The following is a 21313-nucleotide window of genomic DNA, read 5'->3' as shown; positions in this document are numbered from 1 at the left end:
CCGTTACGCCACCACAGCCGCCGTTTCCCATTGGTCCTGCTGGCCTCTTCCCCTCCCACCCGAACACGGTCGCCCATAGGGGTAGGGGAGTGATGCCGATGACGTATTTTTCCTACGACGCGCGTATTTGTGTGCGGCTTATTTTTGCGTATTTTTCCTACAGCACGTGTATTTGCGCGTATTTGCGTGATTTCGTGCCGCTGAGGGACCCCGGGCCCGCCTCGGGCCTGAGGCAGCGATGGCCAGTTACAAGCCCGTGGCGGTGCTGCCCTTCCCCAGGTTGGGCGAGAAGGTCACGCAGGACACTCTCTACTGGAAGGGCTACAAGGTAGGGGCCGGGCCGGGCCGGGGGCGGTCTCCTCCCCCTTCTTGTGCCGCTCCTGGGCAGGGGTGGGGGCGCTTCTGTCCCTTGTGTTGTGTGGGCTCCGCCCGGGACCGAAACTTCTTTTCCCACCGCGGGCCCAAGCTGAGCCCAGCGCGGAACTTTCCTCAATCGGAGCTTCCTAGACCTCAAATGCCGGAGACTTCAAGTGAGGGAGGAGCAGGGGAAAAGCCCTGGTCGTGTTCTATCCTCTCTGCGCTTGGCGTCTGCTTCCTGCGGGGGTGCGGAAGACCAGGCAAGAGGCAACGATGGCAGTTGTTAGGACAAGCGCTCGCCTTTCCCCAGCGGCGGCCGCAGCAGGTGGAGGAGTGGGGAGGGAAGTGGTCTTGCCTCTGAGCAGGCAGGACAAAGGAGTGGACTTCTTACCTGCGTTGGGGACTTAACTACTGCTTCCACAGGGTAGTCAGGGGTGCAGCCACCTCGGCAGCATCGCTTCCTTTTCTCTCAGCCCATGGTGTAAAATCCTTGATTTGCTTTTTCTTGGGAGAATATGGGGGGGAGGGTGTCGTGTAGGTTGTAGCCCACTTTGTGTGAAGGCTGGATCCTGGGTTGGCTTTCTGCTGCACTGTAAATGGCTAAAATTCAACCCCAGAGATGTCTCTGATGCCTCACACCCCAGTGTAAATGCCTTGCTTCATGGGTTTTATAAAGTAACAAAAAGCATTACTAGAACTGGTAGCCGGGCAATATTCTTTCAAAAGGTATTTAACTTGTTTAATGAACATTCTTGCAATAAAATATATCCTCCTCCCCTTCCTTTATTTTAGTGGTGATAATGACATTAAAGTAGACTTGTAAAAAGATGAAGTTTTTTTTTGTTTTAAATTTCATTTATTGGACAGTATGGTTATAACTTAAATATGGGTATTTAAAAATCCATAAGGCTACACTGGAAGTATGTTCTGCATTCCTGCATATCTACCTATTAATATAAATTCATGCTAAAGTCTAAAATTAGAAACAACAATATTTAAATTAAAGCAAAAAAGAAAATTAGAAGTAAATGTAGAGGGGAAAAATTAAGTTGGTGGTGTTTTTTAACAACCCATTGTTGTTTTTATCCATTTGATATTGTTTTTGAAATTCCTGTGATTGCTATTACATGAATTTTACTTTCTTTATGTCCAGCTTTCACTTTTTTGTAAGCCTGCTGCTAACAACATACTTTATTTATTAAAAAGATATTCTAATTTCATTCTAATTTCTTCAGACTCCAGTTCAGATAAAGGAATTTGGTGCAGTGAATAAAATCCACTTCTCTCCAGTTCCTCCACATAACTATGCTGTCACAGCCTCTTCAAGGGTAAGTTTGCATAATAGATTGTATATTGCTATTCACTGATGATCTTTAAGAATTTATTTATCTAAAAATCATTCTCTTTTTAGATCCATATTTATGGTCGATATTCTCAGGAGCCGATCAAAACATTCTCTCGCTTCAAAGATGCTGCTTACTGTGCTACTTATAGAGATGATGGCAAGCTGCTTGTTGCTGGCAGTGAAGAAGGTAGTGTTCGACTTTTTGATATCAGTGGAAGAGCAGCACTGAGACAGTTTGATGGTCACACAAAGTAAGCCACGCAATTTTATTTCTGTATGTTTGTATATCTGTGTGCTACTATATGTGTTTGATTATGGGGAAAACTGTATTTGCCCTTTAGCAAAGGAGCTTTATCAAACTCTGAAGCCATACAGAAGTTGCAAGGGTGTGCAAGGGCCACATATAAAAATAAATGTGAAAACTGATAGTTTAGTGATACTGGAAAAAAGTGAAAGAAATGGTTTGGTAGTGTTAGGGATATAAGGTTCTTTCAAAACAGATGGTCTTGCTGTTGGACACTAGAGGAATTGTCTAATTAAAACAAAAATGTAATGATCAGAACATTTTATCTAGCAAAACCATGGTCACAAGCGAGAGACTAGCACCTGGGATGCATGGTATGTAGGAATATCTCAAGACTTGCAGTCTTCAAAAATGAGTCCTCAGGAGAATTGATGATTGCAGCCTCTCCTCTTCAAACAGCAAAACTAGCTTCTATTTTCATGATGATAGCCTCATGATAACTAGTAGTTTACTTAACATAAATAAAAAAAAAGTTCTAAAACCAGATTATGCCAAAGGAGCAAAAGAATCGTAAAACTAACATGCAGTTTAATAAATGGAAAGAGCAAATGTTACAAAAATGTGGATTTTAATTCTAGAGGCCAGAAGCCTAAGGTTCAGTTTATAGAGATCGGTGTTTTTTCATCTGAGAAACTCCTTGTTCAGTGCAGTGTACAGAGCTAGCACAAGTTTGCTTTCATCTTTTTTTTCACAACCAACCTGACTCTTTAAAATAAATAAATAAATAAATAAAATGGACCTTTGTACTGACTCTTTCTAGGCATAAATCCTTAAAGTTGTTTATAAACTTAAATATGCAATTACAGTTGGTCAAAAATCTAAAAAAAATCTTTTTAGAGGTAGACCAGTACATTGATCTGTTATTGGATTGGTATCAATCTAAAGAAAATTGGCTGTATCAGAAACCAGCGTAATGCAACCAATAATTTGGTCAGTAAGTGCCTGTGCATGCACACAGCTGCAATGTGGTATGCAGGCAAGGAGTAGTACAGCCTGGCAGCTTGGAGAGCTGGTAACTCTGCTGTGGGGGAAGAGGTATGGGGGGGCAGATCAAGGCCCCCTGCTATGGGGGAGGGGCGGGGGCTGTAGCAGGTGTTGTCCAGCTGGGGTGGGGTGGGGTGTGGGACTGAGTCATGGCTCATGGCGGGGTGGGGTGGTGCCTGTGTGCCCCTGGATCTGCATGGGGTAGGCTGCAGCTGTGGGCTGGAGCCAGGGCTGTGCCAGGCTTCTTGGTGGGGGCTGGGCTCAGGGAGGGGGGCTATGGAGGGGGCTGCAGCCACCCCAAATTTCACTGTAGCCTCCCCATAACCCCCTCCCAGTGTCACCACCACCTGTCTCGAGCCCAGCCCCAGGTCAATGCCCTGCCTCCACCCATGTGCCAGGAACAGCCAGGGCTGCACGGAGACAGTTATGGCAAAATTTGGGGTGGCTGCAGCCCCCTCTGTAGCTCCCTCCTAGTACTGCGGCTTCCTGGCCTAAGCCCAGCTCCCACCTAGAAATGCTAAGTGCAGCCCCAGCTGCAGCCTGCCCCACACAGATCTGGGGGCACATGCATTTAACTGGTACAAGCAGTCTTGTGTACATGCACCCCTTCAAGCAAGCATAAACAATAATAGAATTTCTTACAGCTGGAAGGAATCTTGTGCTTGTTCATGTGCAAAATAGGATTGCAGTTAGTAGGGATTGCATCTGTGCTTGTACTAGGAAACCAAATGATGTTTTCCAACTTCGGCATTTTGTATTTTGAATTGAATGAGTTAGACTTGCATGGCACTATAATTTCCTAGAATAGGTACTTCCTCTTCCTGCTTGTTATCTGCCAACTTCAGATTATTGCAAGAAACCATAACTTTTTAAAGTCTGTGCTCAAAATTTGAAGATACTTGAAACTAGTAACTTTAGATATTGTATCTTTTGGTTTCCAGAGCAGCACATGTAGTGGACTTTCTGTCTGATAAATATCGTATATTTTCTGGTGCTGATGATTATACTTCAAAGTTATGGGATATTCCAAGCTCATCAGAAATTGTGTCATACAGCGAGCATACGGACTATGTGAGATGTGGCTGTACAAGTAAACTGAATGCAGATCTCTTTGTCACAGGTTTGTTTTCTTTGCTAAAATATTTCTTTGTCTTGAATTTATCCAGAGGGGTTAGTCCCACTAATCTGGGCTCTGTCTGGAGATGAAGGACTTACGTTTGTGCTGCTGCCTTTTTATGTTTCATGTTTGAATATGACTTGTACAGTTAAATAGTGGGCTTGCTGCTTATGCTTATTTTTGTTCTATTATTGCCCTTTTTATCAGAGAACATCATTTAAGGGCAATGGGACGGCTTAAAATGTTCATTAGATTTTCTTGAATCTTTCATGAATAAGTAGGACATTACAACAACTAGCCAAGAAGAAACCATAAAGTCATTTGCTTTAAGAAAAGAGTGGACCATTTAACAGATCTTTTTTGTTTGTGTAGCTTAATAAAGCCTTTCCATTTTAAGAATGAACAAACAAATATAGCTTAAGATGTTCTTAGGACCAACTGTTAATTTAAGAAGTGTCATATTAATCATATGACACTTCTTAAATAGAACTTTTTATTTCTGGTGTTATCCATTAAGTAGAATTACGGTAATACTTTTTGTGCCATGGGAAAGGTGGTATTTGAACTTTTTTTAGATGTAATAAATGTTGTTTCTGTCTCTAATACTTCCTGTGATTTTTGCGTGTAAAATCACCTGTACATTTGGATGGGGGAGGCAAAGAGGCGATTTGCGTGACATCATTTTAAAGATTCACACTGCCAATGGAACCAGAACAGAAGCTTCTCTTCTGTGAAAGCTAGTGATTCCAGTACATCAGAGACATGTTGGAATACATTTGACATATTGGAATTTAAATTCTGTAATTTGCTACTTTTTCTCTTCAGTAAATAACTCTTTTTGGATACTGGTTCATGACTGATCATATTTTGGATGTATTTTATAACTTTCAACTTATACAACTAAAACTGTTTGGGGGTCTCTTTCAGGTTCATATGATCACACTGTAAAATTATTTGATGCACGGACAGAAAAGAGTGCCTTGACAATAGAGCATGGCCACCCTGTGGAGAGTGTGCTCCTCTTCCCCTCTGGGGGTCTTCTAGTCTCTGCAGGTACTTCAGCAAATTGAACTCTCTGCACTAACTCTCTGCCAAACAGAGTTGTTTCTCATCTATTGAGAGAGAAATGCTCAAACTTCACTTTCCCTGCAGTGAAGCGATATAGTGATTTCTCTTGTCCGTCTCTCCTTAAATGGCCCAGTACCTGGATTTCTCTGGCATCTCATTGCAGCAGCAGCCTCAGCATATGGACACATGCAACACTTAGACTAGTTTCAGTGAAATTTAAACCTGAGACAGACAGACATACCAGCCTGTTGAAGTGATTTAAAGCTGCCTGGAATGGTTCAGAAACTGTACTTAGAAAAATCAAGTACTTTTTTTTTTTAATTGGTTCACTGTAAACTGGGTCAAAATTGTGGGTGGACACCACACATGATGTGACACAGTTATGGTTGGTCCTTGAGACATGCTGCACTGCACTTCAACGCCGTGACTGTTTTACCTGAAATGCTAGGCCACTGTAAGTGTGGACACCTGACCTGTGACAACTGTGAGCCAGTTCCCAGTTGGTGACACTTGGAAATGTTTTGGTTTTTAAGTGTCAACACCCTCAATCTGGAATGAGCTTGTCTGTCCTAAGATGTTGAACCTGGGCAGTAGGAAGGTTACAGAGTCTTCAGTACTAGAAATTGACTCTTAGTGGTCCAGTGCCAGATCATAGAAGAATGAGAGAATGTTCATCCTTTGCAGAGTGTCTCCTTAGATGAGACTTCTCTTCTCCTGACCTGTTGAAAAATTCTAAGGCCATTTGTTCTCAGTCGGTCTCCCCTTGCTTCAGCCATGAAATACTTCAATCAGAGGGGGTGGGGATGGAAATAGAAAACATGGTGTTTTAAAGGAAGCTGTGACATGTCTGTTCTTATGTGCATCTTCTTTATGTGTAATTCTCAATTTAAACACTTTTGCTAAGAGTTTAATTGTGTATATATGGCAATACAACATTTTTGTGTTCTATTTATAGGGGGCCGGTATGTTAAAGTCTGGGATATTTTAAAAGGAGGTCACTTATTGGTTTCACTTAAAAATCACCACAAAACTGTAACCTGTTTATGCCTGAGCAGCTCTGGGCAGAGATTACTCTCAGGATCCTTAGACAGGTCAGTATCTTTCATTGCTTTACCTTGATTTATCTTCTTGAACTGTTTGTTTTCAGTTTGGAAACATTTCATTGCCATTTCTTACATCAAGGTTGTAGACTTGGAAAAATATTAGAATAAAGTAGCAAGAAATTCCTTGTTTCATGTCCTGGCATTTCAGTCAAGAGGGGTAGAAATAGTTTTGAAATGCATGTAGGCCCCATTTTAGGTACATGTGTGCTTGGCCACTGACCTGCATGCATTATTCTGGGGAAAGAACTGTGACCATTGATTTACTATAGGTTCCTGAATCTCCAAACCTAAATTCTTTATCCAACTTGCTTATGGTCCTTGTTCAATAGCAAAATGCAGATCTTCTTACTAACAACTAATTTTCTTTCCTTTAGTCCAGAGTCCGCTTCTGCTAGTTGCCTTCCCTTGCACCATATGTAAAACTTGTCTAGCTCCACTTCACTTTGCATCCATCCTATCCCCTGTTTGCTGTCCTCAGAAGTAGCTGGTCTGGCCTTGTCTGGCCATTGCAACACAGATTACCTCAGTTTTGGTGATCTATGAATTCTGTCTTCTCCTCTTAGTACTTCCTCCTCCAAGTACTTTCTTCTGAACTGCTAGTCAGGGGTCTGTAAATTTTACATGAACAAGGAACTGTGGTCTGTTGGTTTCCAGATTCTTTTTGTTCATTGCACTGAATGCAAGTGAAATGGACTTCCCTCATCTGAAATATTGGTGCTTGTATAGAGCAAAATGTTAATTTTGTCTTGTAATTCCAGTTATGTGTTTATTTCTTACTCTTAAGTATACAGACCTTGCCTCTTCCACACTCCTCCCTGTGTCCTGCAGTAGTGCACTTGCTCAGTCTGTTTCCTGCTGGCCACTTGAGCACACAACTACCTCCACTTCTATTTTGCTTGGCTTCTCTTCCTTTCTTTGAGGAAGGTCTTTCATGCCATTAATATTCCTCTTGGTTGTCTTCTGAAAAAGGCTATTTGATGGTGAAATTCTCACAGAATCTTCTCTCCCACTTAAAGGCAATATTAGGGGCCTAAGTTCTAAATTTGTAAGACTGCATTTGTCAGATGCTGCAAAGCAATTTCTACAAGTAGCGTCCATCATGTAGCTGTGCGAGTAAAGGTGGATTAAAAAATATAAAGTATTTGCTTACAAAGGAGCATTGAGGTATATCCCAAGGTCTGATGCTGGGGTCAGACATGTTCTGTAGAGAGGCTGATGTTGGATTTCACTATGATCTCGCTGTGATCTCCAAGTGAATATGTGGATGTAAGGACCTATACTTTGTTCAGTAGTTTAATGGAAGTTCATCAGTGTCAGTGGGAAAGGTGTGCACAAAATGTAAAGGTAAAATATGGCCTTGTCATGGGTATTGCTGAAGTGCTTTAACATGCTTTCCTTATAAGCATCGGTATAGTGAGAAGTAGCTATGACTTATTTCTAGTTTCTGTTCTTTGTCCTTCTCCTTTCTTGTTGCATTCTTTTCTTGAAACATCTTACTCCTTTTCCACTCATTTTATCAGGCAGGATGGCGGTAAAAGTTAATGTTCTGGCCACACTTCAGAACTGATGTGGCAGGCTCATTCATGTCGTGGCCTTTGCATCCATGAGGACTGGAAGCTGACCTATTAAATTCTAAATGACAGGCAGATTCTGCAGAAACTAAGCTTTCATTTAAGCCACAAATATATTTTAGGTGCCATCCTCACTTTTCCTCTTTAATGGTGTGCTATAAATATGAAATCTTTCTGTAGTTTAGAGATATTAAGAAATTAATTAAACTTGAAGAAAACACTTTTTAAAAGAAAAAAAGATTTAATAAAACTTGTGGGGAAATATTATTCTTGTAAAATATCGGGGCTGAGGCCTGGGAACAAATAATAACTCAGTTGTGTGGGGTTTTTTGTCTTGTTTTTTCTTCCCCCCACAGGCATGTAAAGATTTACAGTACAACTTCTTACAAAGTAGTCCATAGCTTTGATTATGCAGCGTCTATACTCAGTCTCGCATTGGCAGTAAGTATGTTAGAACTGTTCTTGGGCGTTCTGGAGAGGGGTATACTTTAAAAATGGTGGTCTAAGTAGTTTATTTTAGCTTTTGTTGCTATGTGAATTTCAAAAGGATGCATTGTGTACATGCACATATAGCAGAACCTGGACCCAGTTGCATCCAGGTGGTTTATAGCAGGTTGCTGAATTAAGGACAAACCACTCAGCTGTCTGTTAGAGCTCTTCAAAGGGTGCCACTTCTGCAATCAGCTGAACTGTATCAGTTGTTCTGTGTCAGCTGATTGGGAAAGTGGCATACTTTGAAATAACAGTTGGAGCATGACAGTGGTCCCATGCAGTTGTTTTGCAGCCTTGTATCCCTGCAGATACTTTAGTAACCATCATCTTTGCATGGAAGGTTGCAGGAGCCTAACCCTTTAGAAGTATTCATGTTCTGCTGTATTACATGAAGATTTTAAATGCTTAACTGCTTTAAGCCCCTGAACTCTTATGCCAGTCTGATCTGCTGCCGCATGGCTGGAAAAGTGATGGCAGCATGTTTGGCCTGAGGAGTTGATGTAGAAAGGGAGCAGCTTTATTTTCTGAACTTCACTTTGTAAAGATGGTTACACTTGTATCTTCCTTATTGGGAAGCCCTCTGACATGGCAGATAGGGGTAGGAAACAGAACAGTTGTTAAAAGGAGGTATTCGGCTATCTGAGGTAGGGATCCCTGGGGGCTGCTATTATAGTATTTCATCACTAGGTGGTGTGGGAGTTCATAATAGCCCTATTGTATTGAGCAAATGGCTAGCCTAGAGTAACAGAATTAGCCTGGTGTTTGTTTACACTTATGTAAATACGCTTTGTGTCCAGGCTTTCTTTCCTAATACACTTTTGAATAGGTATTATTTATAACAGGTCATCATTGTGCGTTTTTCATTATATCTAGTAAGTACATCCTTTTTTATATGCAAACTGAGCTGGTTACACATTATGCTAACTATTTGTGCATCATATTCAAAAGTGTTCAAAATCTCAAAACAGAAGAAAGTTAATGTATGCAGACAACTTCAATTCCTTCAGGTTTTAGCAGAGCTCTTTAGTGTGAAATATTACTATGAACTGAAATCCTGTGTTATGGAAAGCTTTACCAAAAAGAAGAACACTTTGCTCACTAATTTTGCTGCTACTTCATTTTAGCCTGAAGATGAAACCATTATTGTAGGCATGACCAACGGAGTACTAAATGTTAGACATCGAAAACATGAAGAAAACAAAGAAAGGATTCCTAAAAAGAGGCATCCAGCATACAGGACCTTTGTAAAAGGAAGAAACTACATGCCAAAGCAGGTACAAGGGGGAGAGTCCATGCTGGTTACATCTTGCATAGCCACATAACTGAAAACTGCAATTTTATGTTTGTGTAAGGGAGAATCTGGGGGGTAGGTTTTAAATATCCGGTTATTGGTATGAAGAACATTAAGAAAATGAAGCTGTTATTGCAGCTACTGAGAGAGTCATCATTAATGTTTCAAGTGCACTTTTTTTCCTTTAAAGTTGGTTATAGAACAGATTAAGGTGCATGAAACACCATTCCATCATCTGAAGAAGAGCATAAAGAAAGTGAAAAATAGTGTTAATGCCCCCCAAAAACTTGAAAAATGGCATTAAATATTTGCTACTTTATGTCCTGAACTGTTTTTCTGTTCTAGGAGGATTTCTTTGTCAGTAAACCAGTAAGAAATCACTTGAAAAAATATGATAAACTGCTGAAAAGCTTCCAGGTGTCCAAGGCTCTTGATGCGGTACTTGAGGTAAGACATTGCCATTTTGTTCACTGTTATTCAGTAAAATGATCTGAAATGGGGTCTCCCTAATATTCGGGTAGAAGGGGAGGGAATTATTTTTAAACGGACATGCATTTTGAAGGTGGTCTGCTACCACTAAACTCTTCTCATGTTTATATAGGTCCCCATCAGAGTGTACACCCCTGAAATAACGGTTGCAGTCATGCAGGAACTAAGCCGCCGAGGAACACTGAAAAATGCACTTGCAGGGCGAGATGAAAAGCAGCTTGGTATCCTCCTTACCTTCTTGACAAGGTATTGTTACTCAGACTGCCTCTGACAAACCATTGTAAGGCAGCTGTTTCTTTTTGTCAGCTTCTGTCATGCTTACCTTTCAAGACCCATGGAATGAGGGTTTTATCCTAACATAAGTGAGCAGTACTTTTGCCACTGACTTCAGTGAGGGTAGAATTTCACCCTACCATCTAATCACCTGGTATTCTGAACAGATTTCTCCCTACATGTGTAAGTAGGTCACTACTAGGACTGGTGGTCTATTGACCACTTGTCATCTGTGAGTGTGTGATAAGCATTTGTGGATTATTTTAGGTCTCAGCACTTTCATAGTTTTTATCAGTTAAGTTGGATATGTTGTGTGAAGGTCCATAAGAATCGTACATATTTGGAAGCCCTGTGACCCAAAAAGCTTGGTTACTTCAATTTATAAGGTGCATGTTGAATGGACTTGTTGCTTTTTCTGAGAGGAAGTGAGATGCACCAGCAGGAGTGTGTACTTACCCACTCAAACTTTGCTTTTTCCCCTTGTCACGTTACTTCTAACAGTAAGTGCTGTCTGTTTCATCTCTTACACAGCTCCTGTTTGGTCTTCCTGTACATGGTACTCCATTTATACGCATGCTGGATTTGCTTATAATTTGCCTACATGTGCAACATGATGTCATTCCCAGTTTGTCTGTTGCTCATGCAGTAATAAACTCTGGCTATCTGCATGTTGGTTAAGTGAATAAAGTGTTTTCACCCCCTCTCTCTATTTTGTGATCTAATTGTGCTCTTATCTAGTTGCATTGCTGGTAAAAACTGAACTGTCAGTGTTCAAGACTTCCAAAGTAGTCCTCAACTGACTAGGTCTTATCAATATTAATTAAGTATGAAGCATAAAATGATCTACACAAAGAAATAAGACTTTGTGAGGTGTAAAATGTTTAGCAGTCTGTTCCTGTTGTTAGTGAGCATTATGTATATTTGGCTTAAGTAAGTGCATAGTCTTTTTCAGTTTGCAGGCACTTAAAGGAGTACACTGTATTTAAAAGAATATCTCCCAGGTTTGAGTGCCTTCCCCACTGGTGATTTACAAACCCTTAGGGCTATTGTTGCTTAACTAGACTTTTATGAAAGTTCTATAAAAGTACTGGAAATTGTTCATAGATCCTGGAGAAACATAGGGGATAAATGCCAAATTATCTTAAGCTTGAACTTTGTTTTAATTTTGCAGGCATGTGGTTGAACCAAGATTTGCTCCTGTGCTGATAAACGTTGCAGAAATGATTATTGGTAAGTACAGTACAGAACCAAGTCTTGCATATTGGATTAAGCTTAACAAGGTGTTTAACGGATAAGGTTCAACATGTTGCTTAAACTGCCAAATAAGTTTTTTAAAAATCAGATGTAACTTCTAAAAACATAAGCCAATTTTTTTTGCCAAAGGACTTTGCCCAGATTGTGTGCTTCCTTTTGATTAATCCTGATACATTAAGATGTATCATTTTATGAGATTTTTATATAATATAATATAAAATAAAATCTTATACAATTTTATAGTTTAAAGTATAAAATATTTTATATAAAAAAGAGCTCTGTTTCAGGCTCTGAGTGTCTTCAGTATCGTTTGTATTGCTTGCAGTATGAGATTTCCCTAGCTTCTTGTACTACAGAATATCTCAAAGTAAAAGCCTGACCTTCTCTAGATTTATTAGCTCCAACTACTACAAGAGAATACTAGTGTAATTTTTGGAAGGCTAATAAAGAATTCTCATCTTCCTGTTGAAAGACTTATATCAGGATCCTTATTTAGAAAAAATGTGTGTATTATGTCATAATATACTTACAAAAATGTAACAAATAAGATTTTGACAGTGAGATGCATAAACTCTTAAGTGGTTTTCTTTCTTTCAGATATTTATCTCTCTGTGGCTGGACAATCTGCAGTTGTTGATAAACAATTCATGAGACTCCAAGAAGTCGTAGAAAAAGAGATTGATTATCAGGGGGAATTACTAGAAACTTTAGGAATGATGGATGCACTGTTTGCTACTATGACAAGTAAAAAGGTCACGTCTCTCGAGAACAAAAGTAATGGTATTTCAAAGGTTGTGGAACAAGTTGCAAGTAGTTAATTCCATCTTTACAAAATCTCTTGGACTGGACAAGGCAGTGCTTTTACCCAGAAAACTTTACCATAGCTGCTTTCAAAATCTCATTTCTCTGCAGGAATTATCTCCTGCAGGTTATGTTTTAGAGAGACCGGATTACTAATGATGGGAGAAAAGGACTATTGCAAGAAATATTTTCCATGTCTTTTTTTTTTAGCTCCAGGATTTTAAAGTTTTATTCCAAAGCTATTTAACTATGAAGAAGTACAAAGTCAGACTTTGCTTTAAAGGAACAATCTACAACTACAGTTTTATAGTCCCAAAACCAACTCGGACTACTTAGTTTTTATAGGATGCTAAAAATGGTATTTCTCATATATCAACCACTTGGAAGCAGGAATAAAACAAAGTATGACTTTGACATAACTTGACTGTGGTGTATGTTCTTTACTCTTTTGTTCCTTACCTCAAACCTTTGGTATGAAACCAACTCAAATTCCTTTTCACTAATGATTAGAAAATATAGTGTACTGGAGTGACATGTGTTTAATGGTAAAGGAAGGTGCTCTGCTTAGGATCTCCCTAGAAAGTTTTGCAGTACTGTATGTCTGTTTTTAATTAATCTAATGAATAGGGAGGAAATTCTCAGTTAACATTAGGTATCATTTTGCTTTTAAAATTCACTTTTTAAAATCTTGGATCCACCTATGTCTAGAAGATGACTGATCTTGTGGGATTCCACCCACCTGAGGGAGTGGATGTGGCCCTTACCTAGATGCAGCAAGTAAGGTAGATATTAGCACCAGAAATCAAATGAGAAATCTGGGCTGTTTTTCAAACTAGAGCCAGGCAGATGATACATCCTCTGTGTGTTTCTGAGTGGTGGAGTTTGTCAGGTGTATTGTAAAGCTAACTAAACAGTGAGAGAGTGAAATAATATTAAGGGACAGAGCTACAGTTGGGCTACAATATCAAATTTTTCTGGTGTCCTAAACAATTAATTTTACTACTGTAAATGCTAGTGAAAATATACTCTACCTGCCTCTTGGCTGCAAACAGTCATTGTACCATACACCTGAACCAGGCCACATTCTCTTAAGCCTTCCTCCAAGCTGAAAGCTCTGCTGGCACTGGCAGTTTTCTTGAGTCCTCTTCTTCCACTTACAAAAAGGTGCTCACATAATAATCGGGTTCTCCAGGTTGGGTTCATTTCAGTTTCCAGGGGGGATGCATTTCTTAACAGCTAATCATTTCATTATCTCGGGAGGGAAATTTATCAGCTGAAATAGGTGTCAACAGTAAAGAAATCTGGATATCTAAGGCTTTAGTCGAATATAATAAATCCCTATAGAATAATAAGACTAGGAGCTGTTAAGATGTAACTTTTACTTCTGGAGTCTCTTGTAGTAATACACTTAACAAAAACACTGTTAACATTTTAGCCCTGTTTTGCTTTCACTTATATAGCTATATTTTCATGTGGTAATTCCCATCCACTTTTTAAAAGCAGTTTAAAAGTATCTTTCCATAGTCTAAGCCAGACAGCTGTTTGGGAGTCTAAGATTCTCTGTTTTTTATGGATCGCAAGTGACAGGAAGCTCAGTTAAAAGGCTATAAATTAATTCACAATTTTATTTTTAGTCTGTCTCTGTCTGTCTTGTATCCTAACAGGTGAGCTAGCCAAGTTTAAAAGAGGGAAACAGCATAACTTAGAACTACGTGTTCGTCATTAAATAGAAGCGTAGCTCGTAGTGCTGCAGTACCATGTGTGGCTTCTTGGATTTGGCTTTCAGGTTGTGTAGAGTTTCTCCTAGGGAAAGTGGTGGGAATCTTTCAAGTGCATAGTCCCTGGTCTTGCAGGTCATTTCAGTATTTCCAAATTGATATGGTTTTCCTGCAGGTGAATTTGGGATTTCCAAATAGATATGTTTTTTGAAGTGAACAATTTTAATACACTTTTTCATTAGTGCTAGAGTTAGATGATATGTGATTTAAGGGAATCTTTGGATGAGGCTTTGGAGTGGCTTTTGTACCTCAGAATCCTGTTAACCCTCCAGAGCATGGGTAGTGTGGAAAGATGCCAGAAGAGAGGTGTTTACTTCTGGGTGCATGGGAACGAATCCAGAGTTGTTAGTGGGAGAGGTGTTTAAACTTTAATGTTTCCCTCTTTTTGGTTTTTAGTTATCTGAACTTTATGGGAAGAAATAGCTAGTAAGATCAGTGTATTTCATTGAAGAATTACTATTTTATATGAAGACTTCTGACCTCATTCTCACTTTTTTTTTTTTTTTATTGCAGAGACTTTTTTAAAGTGTTTACTGCCATCACACTGGCTACATGTTCTAAAATTGGCTCTAGAACCAATGCATTAAAACGTCAGTTGGCACCCGTTGCAAGCTGTTGCATTAACATTTGTAATAGAACCAAGCTAATGTTTAAATAAAATAGTGAGCTTACCATATTGCATGAGAAAACAAATAAACATCTAATTTATTTGTGGTCTCTAAAGTTACTAGTAGGCTTTTAGAAGGCCACAGAAAATAAACCTATTAAACCGAGCTTCAGAAAACTTTTAAAATCATTTTGCAAGTAAGTTCAAACTTATCACCACCATTTTATATAATCTGAGATCTTAAATTTTGGATTACACTCTTCTTCTCCCCTCCCCGCCCCCCTCCAGCATTTGATACTGTATCTGGCTTGTATGGTACTTAAAAGGGGAAGGAAACAAAATCATTGCTATTCTACACCTAGGGAAACCAAAGCAGATATGGAGTGACTGGTCTGCTGTTGACCCTGAGCAACTGGCAGAGCTGGAAATAGAAATAGTGTCTCCTGAGTGCCTAGGCCAGGGGTGTCCAACCTTTTTGAATGTGGGGCCAGATCATGAACTTATCAGCCAGTGGGCTGGTGTGCCATATTCAAAGACCTCACAGGAAGTGGTATCACATCAGGAAGTGATGTCACGTGACCTTTGACACTAATGAAGTTGCAGGAAGTGACAATGAAATGGGTCTAACCAGTTTAAAACTCCCTCTTATAGCATCCACCTCTGCCACTGTTTAGGACAGGATACTGAGCAAGATGGACCATGGGGCTGACCAGGCACGGCACTTTATGCTCTTATGAGACTGACCGGCGCAAGCAGGGGGAAAAATGCAGCTCAGCTCCGGCTGGGCTCGTCCCATCCCAAGCGGCACACAGCTCCGCCGTTGCTTCTGCTGGCCGGTGCAGACCTGGCTGGGCTCCTCCTGTCCCCAGCAGCACGTGGGAAGCCGGCTTCAGCCTCGTGGGACGGACCCAGCTGGGTCAGCACTGGCCAGGAAAGGAGGCATGCAGCTGAAGCTGGCTTCCCACAAGCTGCCGGGGATGGGAGGAGTCCGGCCACATGGCTCCGCCGCCGCTTCTGCTGGCCAGGCTCCTCCTGTCCCCAGCAGCACGTGGGAAGCCGGCTTCAGCTGCATGCTGCTCCGGATGGGACAGACCTGCCCGGGTCGACACCAGCCAGCGGAGACGGTGGCGGAGCCGTGTGCCGCTCGGGACTGACCGGTGCAGGCAGGGGAAAGTGTAGCTCAGCTCTGGCTGGGCTTACCCTGTCCCGAGTGGCACACGGCTACTCCTCTTCCCACACGCGCTGTGTCAGCAATGTCAAGCTGACAGGGTGCGTGTGGGAACCTTGTCCCTTCGCCAGCCCTTCAGCAGCCCTTAGCTGCTGAGGGGCTGGGGGAGGGACAAGGGGTGGGAACGAAAGTAAATGGTATTTACTTTCGTTTCCCGTCGCAGCACCTTGGGCTTCAGAAAGTGGCTTGGCACGCGGTGTGGCGGCCCGCGAGCCGTATGTTGGACAAGCCTGGCCTAGGCAGTGCTCTCTTCCGTGATCAGTGGTAACCCATATTATGAACTGACCTGTGATTTGGTTCATGGGATGCTTGCTGCTGGGAGTGGGGTGGCTATGGCTAGTTCACTGAGCTTCCTTTACTCATTTTTACCTACTAAATATTGATGAGGTAACTGAAACACTAGGTCAGGTTGCAGTGATCAGAAATGCAGTGTGACAGGTGGTTAGAGAAATCTTGGCTGTGAGTTTTAGCTATAATGAAAAACATGTCTTCACTACTTTTGGTAGAGAAATGGAGCAGAATGGTGATATTACCCAGTTGGCCTGAAATCCTGGGCTACAACTTCATCCTTTGCTTTAGGGATGCAACAGGAGGGTGTGTAGGGACAACATCTGCTTGAAAAAGGGCATATCAAGTTTTTAAATTGCTAAAATCGCTCTAACCAAATCCCTGCTTCCAAAGAGTCCTTCGGCAGAAAAGGGAAGTTGGAAATAGAGTTCTTCCGTCTAACAAAGGGCCGGCAACTTTTTAAGGCATCAGGTGACAGATTCCATCCGTGCTCTATGCCCTTCTCTGTTTACCATGTGCTGCCAAAAGCCATGGCAAATGCCAGTGGTGAACAGCAGATCTGGCAACAAGGGCACAGAGCAAAAGGTTTTAAATTGCTGCTTTAAATTACTCCCTTCTCAGGCCTTCCAAATTAGATGTGGACACTTGATACAGCTAGAGGGGTCCCTGGTTGATGTCTTGACTGGGTGAGGACTATAAATTGCTCATGTAATAATAATAATAATAATAATAGCTGAACATGTGTTACTTAATACAATCTGGTGATGCTCTTCACATAAAAAATTGTAACTTTGCAATGATGAGAGTGCAGTTAGCACATTTTTACCACTTTGGACGTGCAGTTGCTGGTATTTTAAAGTGGATTTAGGACACGCTTAATGTGTGGCATGGCCCTTAATTTGTAATAATTATGATCTAATTAATATTGCAGAGATTTAATATATGGCATGCCAGGTGACCCATGCAACAAGGCTCCATGTTGCTGGTCCCTGGTTCAACTGAATAATTTGATGCTGTCCTTGCATAGTATTATTGTTAGTTCTTATTTTTAGATCCAGGTGACTTTTTTTTTTCTTCCAGTCAACGTTTCTAGGATTTTTTTAGACATTTGCTTGCTAAGATTTTCTGTTAAAATTGATATACCCCTTTGTAACACTCAGATCCAGACTGGAGAGGCTATTAGTACTTATTATGGTTGTTTTCTTCCATCCTTCTGGTCAAGGGGAAAGGCATGGGCAGGAGCAGATGCAACCTGCAGATCAATGCATAGTTGTGCAGATGGTGTTGCCAGCAGGGCTTTGACTTATTTGACCATGGGATGTTGTTCCAAGAAGAAGGATTGCTAAAAAGAAACAGGATCCACCTGCTGAAGAGAGAGAAGAGTATCTTAGCAGATGGACCTTGCTAACCTAGTGAGGATGGCTTTAAATTATGTTTGCCCAGCAATGGAACCAAAGCCCTGAGGTAAGTTAGGAAGTGATTGACCTGAAGGAAGAATGAGCAGGAGGGAAAACAGGAGGCCTTCTCAATTTTCCTGGGAAAGTAGGGCAATCAGCTAGTTACCTCAGTTGTCCATATGCCAATTCATGGAACCTGGGAAATGAGCAGGAATAAACGAAAGTCCTTGCACAGTCGCAGAACTATGACATGATTGAAATAACAGAAATTGGTGGGATAGCTTGCATGATGGAAGTGTTGTCATGGATGGGTATTCAGAAAGGACAGGCAGAGGAAGAGATGTGCTTCATGTAAAAGATCTGTATGATTGCTCAGAGCTTCAGTATAAAACTGGAGGCAGGCCTGTTGAAAGTCTCTGGGTTGGAGTCAGAGGGGAAAGCAATGTGATGGGGGTCTGCTACAGACCATCAAACCAGGAGGATGGGGTGGGTGATGCTTTCTTCAGGCAGCTTGCTGAAGTTTCCTGGTCACAAGCCCTGGTTCTCATGGGGGACTTCAACCATCCTGATATCTGCTGGGAGGGCAATACAGCAGTGTGCAGGCAATCCCGGAAGCTTCTGGAGAGTGGTGGGGACAATTTCCAGGTGCAAGTGCTGGAGAGGCCAACTAGGGACCATGTTCCTTTTGACCTGCTGCTCACAAATGAGGAAGAATTGATGGGGAATGTAGTTGTGGATGGCAACTTGGGTAGCAGTGACCATGAGATGATTTGAATTTAGGATCCTGAGGAAAGGAAGGAAGGAGAGCAGCAGAGTAAAGAATCCGGACTTCAGAAAAGCAGACTTCAACTCATCTGGGGAACTGATGGGCAGGATCTCCTAAGAGGCCAGTCTGAGGGGGAAAGGAGTCCCACAGAGCTGGTTGTATCAAAGAAACCTTACTGAGGGCACAGGAATGAACCGTCCTAATGTGCAGGAAGACAGTAAGTATGGCAGAAGACCATCTTGGCTTTATCAGGGAACTCTTCAGTAAGCTAAAACACAAAAAGGAAGCTTTTATAAGAAGTGGAAACTTGGACAAATGAGTAGGGAGAAGTAGAAGAGTACTGCTTGGCATGCAGGGATGAAATCCGGAAGGCCAAAGTGCAATTGGAGTTGTAGGTGTCAAGGGATGTGAAGGATAACAAGGGTTTCTACAACTATATCAGCAGCAAGAGAACAGTTAGGGAAAGTGTGCCTCCCTTACTGAATGGGGGAGGCAACCTAGTGACAGATGATGTGCAAAAGGCTGATGTACTCGATGCTTTATTTGCCTTAGTCTTCACAAGGTCAGCTCCTAGACTGCTGTACCTGGCAGCACGGTTTGGGGAGGAAGTGAGCAGCCAACAGCGGTGAAGGAACAGGTTGGGAACTATTTTAAAAAAGGTGGTTGTGTGCAAGTCCATGGGGCCAGATGTGATGCACCCAAGGGTCCTGAGGGTGTTGGCTGGCCATTGTCTTTGAAAAATTGTGGCAATCACAAAAGGTCCCAGACAGCTGGAAAATGGCAGATACAGTGCCCATCTTAAGAAAGGGAAGGAGTGTCCGGGGGGAACTACAGACTGGTCAGCTTCACCTCAGTCACTGGAAAAATCATGCAGCAGGTCCTCAAGGAATTAATTTGTAGGCACTTGGAGAAGGTGATTAGTAAGTCAGCATGGATTCACCAAGGACAAGTCATACCTGACCAACCTGATTGCCTTCTATGATGAGATAACTGGCTCTGTGAATGTGTTGAGAACAGTGGATGCCTTGACTCTAGCAGGGATTTTGATAGTCTCCTATAATATTCTTGCAGGCAAGCTAAGGAAGTATGGGTTGGATGAATGGACTATAAGGTCATAGGCGGATTAATGCATGGGTCAGCTGGGCACGTGCCCAGGTGCCCTTACCCATTTGAGGCTCCGGGATCCTTATCAGCAGGGAAGCGAAAGTTTTCACATTTATTTCCTTTGCTAACCTAGTGAGGATGGCTAACCTAGTGAGGATGGGCCAGGGGTGGGACAAGCTGGGAGTGCTGCTCAGTGCCATGCCTCTGCAGGTGGGTGGTGGTGCTGGAGGGGACCTTGGGGGGCTATACCCCCCAGAATTCACCTTAGCTCCCTGTAGCCACCCCTCCCAGTGCTGCCACCCACCTGCAGAAATGTGGCGCTCCTGGCCTGAGCCAGCCTAGCCCTGTGCATGTGCATGGCTGCATGGACACAATTGGGCATCAGCTCCTGGCCAGTCAGTGCAACAGGGCTGGTGGGAATCGAGATGGAGCTGCAAACGGCTTGTGGCTGCCTCAGAGTGACTTGGGGATGGGGAGGTCCTGTGTGGGGTGGAAAAGTGTGTGTGTGCGCATTTCTGTGTGTCTGCCTGCTTGTGCATGTGTGCATCTATGCATCTGCATTTGTGTGCATGTTTGTGCATCTGTTTCTGTGTCTGTGCACCTGTGTACATGTGTGAGCATGCGGATGTATCTGTTTACTGCAGGGAGAGTGTGTTTGTGTTTGTGTGTCCGTGTGCAGAGAGTGAGAGTAGAGTGCATGCCTGTCTATGTGCATGCCTGTGTATGTTTGGTTATAGTTGGGGAGAGGGTGGGGAGCAGGGAGAAGAGAGTGGCATGTGCCCCTCTACCCCCAGCCCAACAGGGTCCACCCACCCTCCCCTGCCAGCACCAGGAGGGGAAGGGTCCCTTCCCCACCCTCTCCTGCCCAGCCCCCATGGGGGGGGGGAGCCCCCAGTCTAGTGTTCATGCAGGGAGGGAGCCTCCAATTTTGTGTTTGCCCAGGACCCCAGTATACCTTAATCTGCCTCTGTATAAGGTGCATAGAAAATTGGCTGGATCTTTGTGCTTGAAGAGTAATAATTCATGGCTCAGTGCCTAGCTGGCAGTCAGTATCAAGTGGAGTGCCCTCATGGTCAGTCCTGGGGCCAGTTTTGTTCCTGGGGCCCGTTTTATTCCATATCTTCATCAACACCCTGGAAGATGGGATGGAGTATACTCTCAGCAAATTTGCAGATGACAATTTGCTGGGGGGAGTAGTAAGGGCTAGGGTACATAGTCACCTAGACAAATTGGAGGTTTGGGCCAAAAGAAATCTCATGAAGTTCAACAAGGACAAGTACAAATTCCTGCATTTGGCATGTATAAATGCATGGGATTATTCCAGGCTGGGGACCAGCTGGCTAAGCAGCAGCTCTGCAGAAAAGGACCTGGGGGTTATAGTGGACAATAAGCTGAATATGAGACAACAGTGTACCCTTGTTGCAAAGAAGGCTAATATGTTGTCAAAAAAGAGAGAAAGCTAAGAGCTGGCATTTTTGAGGGGTGCCTTATCTCATGAGAGATGCCGCAAGTCTAAAAAGGTTGAGAACTGCTGGGCTATACTTGTGGTATACTGGGGAAGAGAATGTATTGTGCTGTATACCATTTACTAGGCAATATTTTAGCATAATAAAATAAGAGTTGGCCTAGGTAGACTTGCAGATTTTGGCAGCTTAGTTACTTTAAAAAAAAAAAAAAATCAAATTATTTTTTTGGG

General features: G+C 42.2%; 1 protein-coding gene across 1 annotated transcript; it reads left to right on the top strand.

Annotated features, from left to right (window-relative positions):
• The first annotated feature begins 177 nt into the window (after positions 1 to 177).
• UTP15 (UTP15, small subunit processome component) lies at positions 178 to 12873 on the top strand. Its single transcript, XM_019532261.1, has 12 exons — positions 178 to 328; positions 1593 to 1685; positions 1769 to 1953; positions 3932 to 4110; positions 5035 to 5160; positions 6131 to 6266; positions 8206 to 8290; positions 9466 to 9615; positions 9978 to 10079; positions 10234 to 10367; positions 11566 to 11624; positions 12246 to 12873. Exons 1-12 carry the CDS (start codon positions 239 to 241, stop codon positions 12464 to 12466), a joined length of 1560 nt encoding a protein of 519 aa, XP_019387806.1. The 5' UTR covers positions 178 to 238; the 3' UTR covers positions 12467 to 12873.
• Positions 12874 to 21313: the final 8440 nt, after the last annotated feature.

This window comes from Crocodylus porosus, unplaced genomic scaffold, assembly GCF_001723895.1.
Source record: "Crocodylus porosus isolate Cpor-Errol unplaced genomic scaffold, CroPor_comp1, whole genome shotgun sequence".
NCBI lineage: Eukaryota > Metazoa > Chordata > Crocodylia > Crocodylidae > Crocodylus > Crocodylus porosus.
This window is presented reverse-complemented; position numbering and strand designations above follow the sequence as displayed.

What these genes read in the sequence shown, in the direction of transcription:
- UTP15 (XM_019532261.1), top strand. Translation starts at nt 239, where the DNA reads ATGGCCAGTTACAAGCCCGTGGCGGTGCTGCCCTTCCCCAGGTTGGGC. An exon ending in GGGTCTTCTAGTCTCTGCAG is followed by an intron (nt 5,161 to 6,130) that starts GTACTTCAGCAA and finishes TTCTATTTATAG; the next exon opens with GGGGCCGGTATGTTAAAGTC. An exon ending in TACTCAGTCTCGCATTGGCA is followed by an intron (nt 8,291 to 9,465) that starts GTAAGTATGTTA and finishes ACTTCATTTTAG; the next exon opens with CCTGAAGATGAAACCATTAT.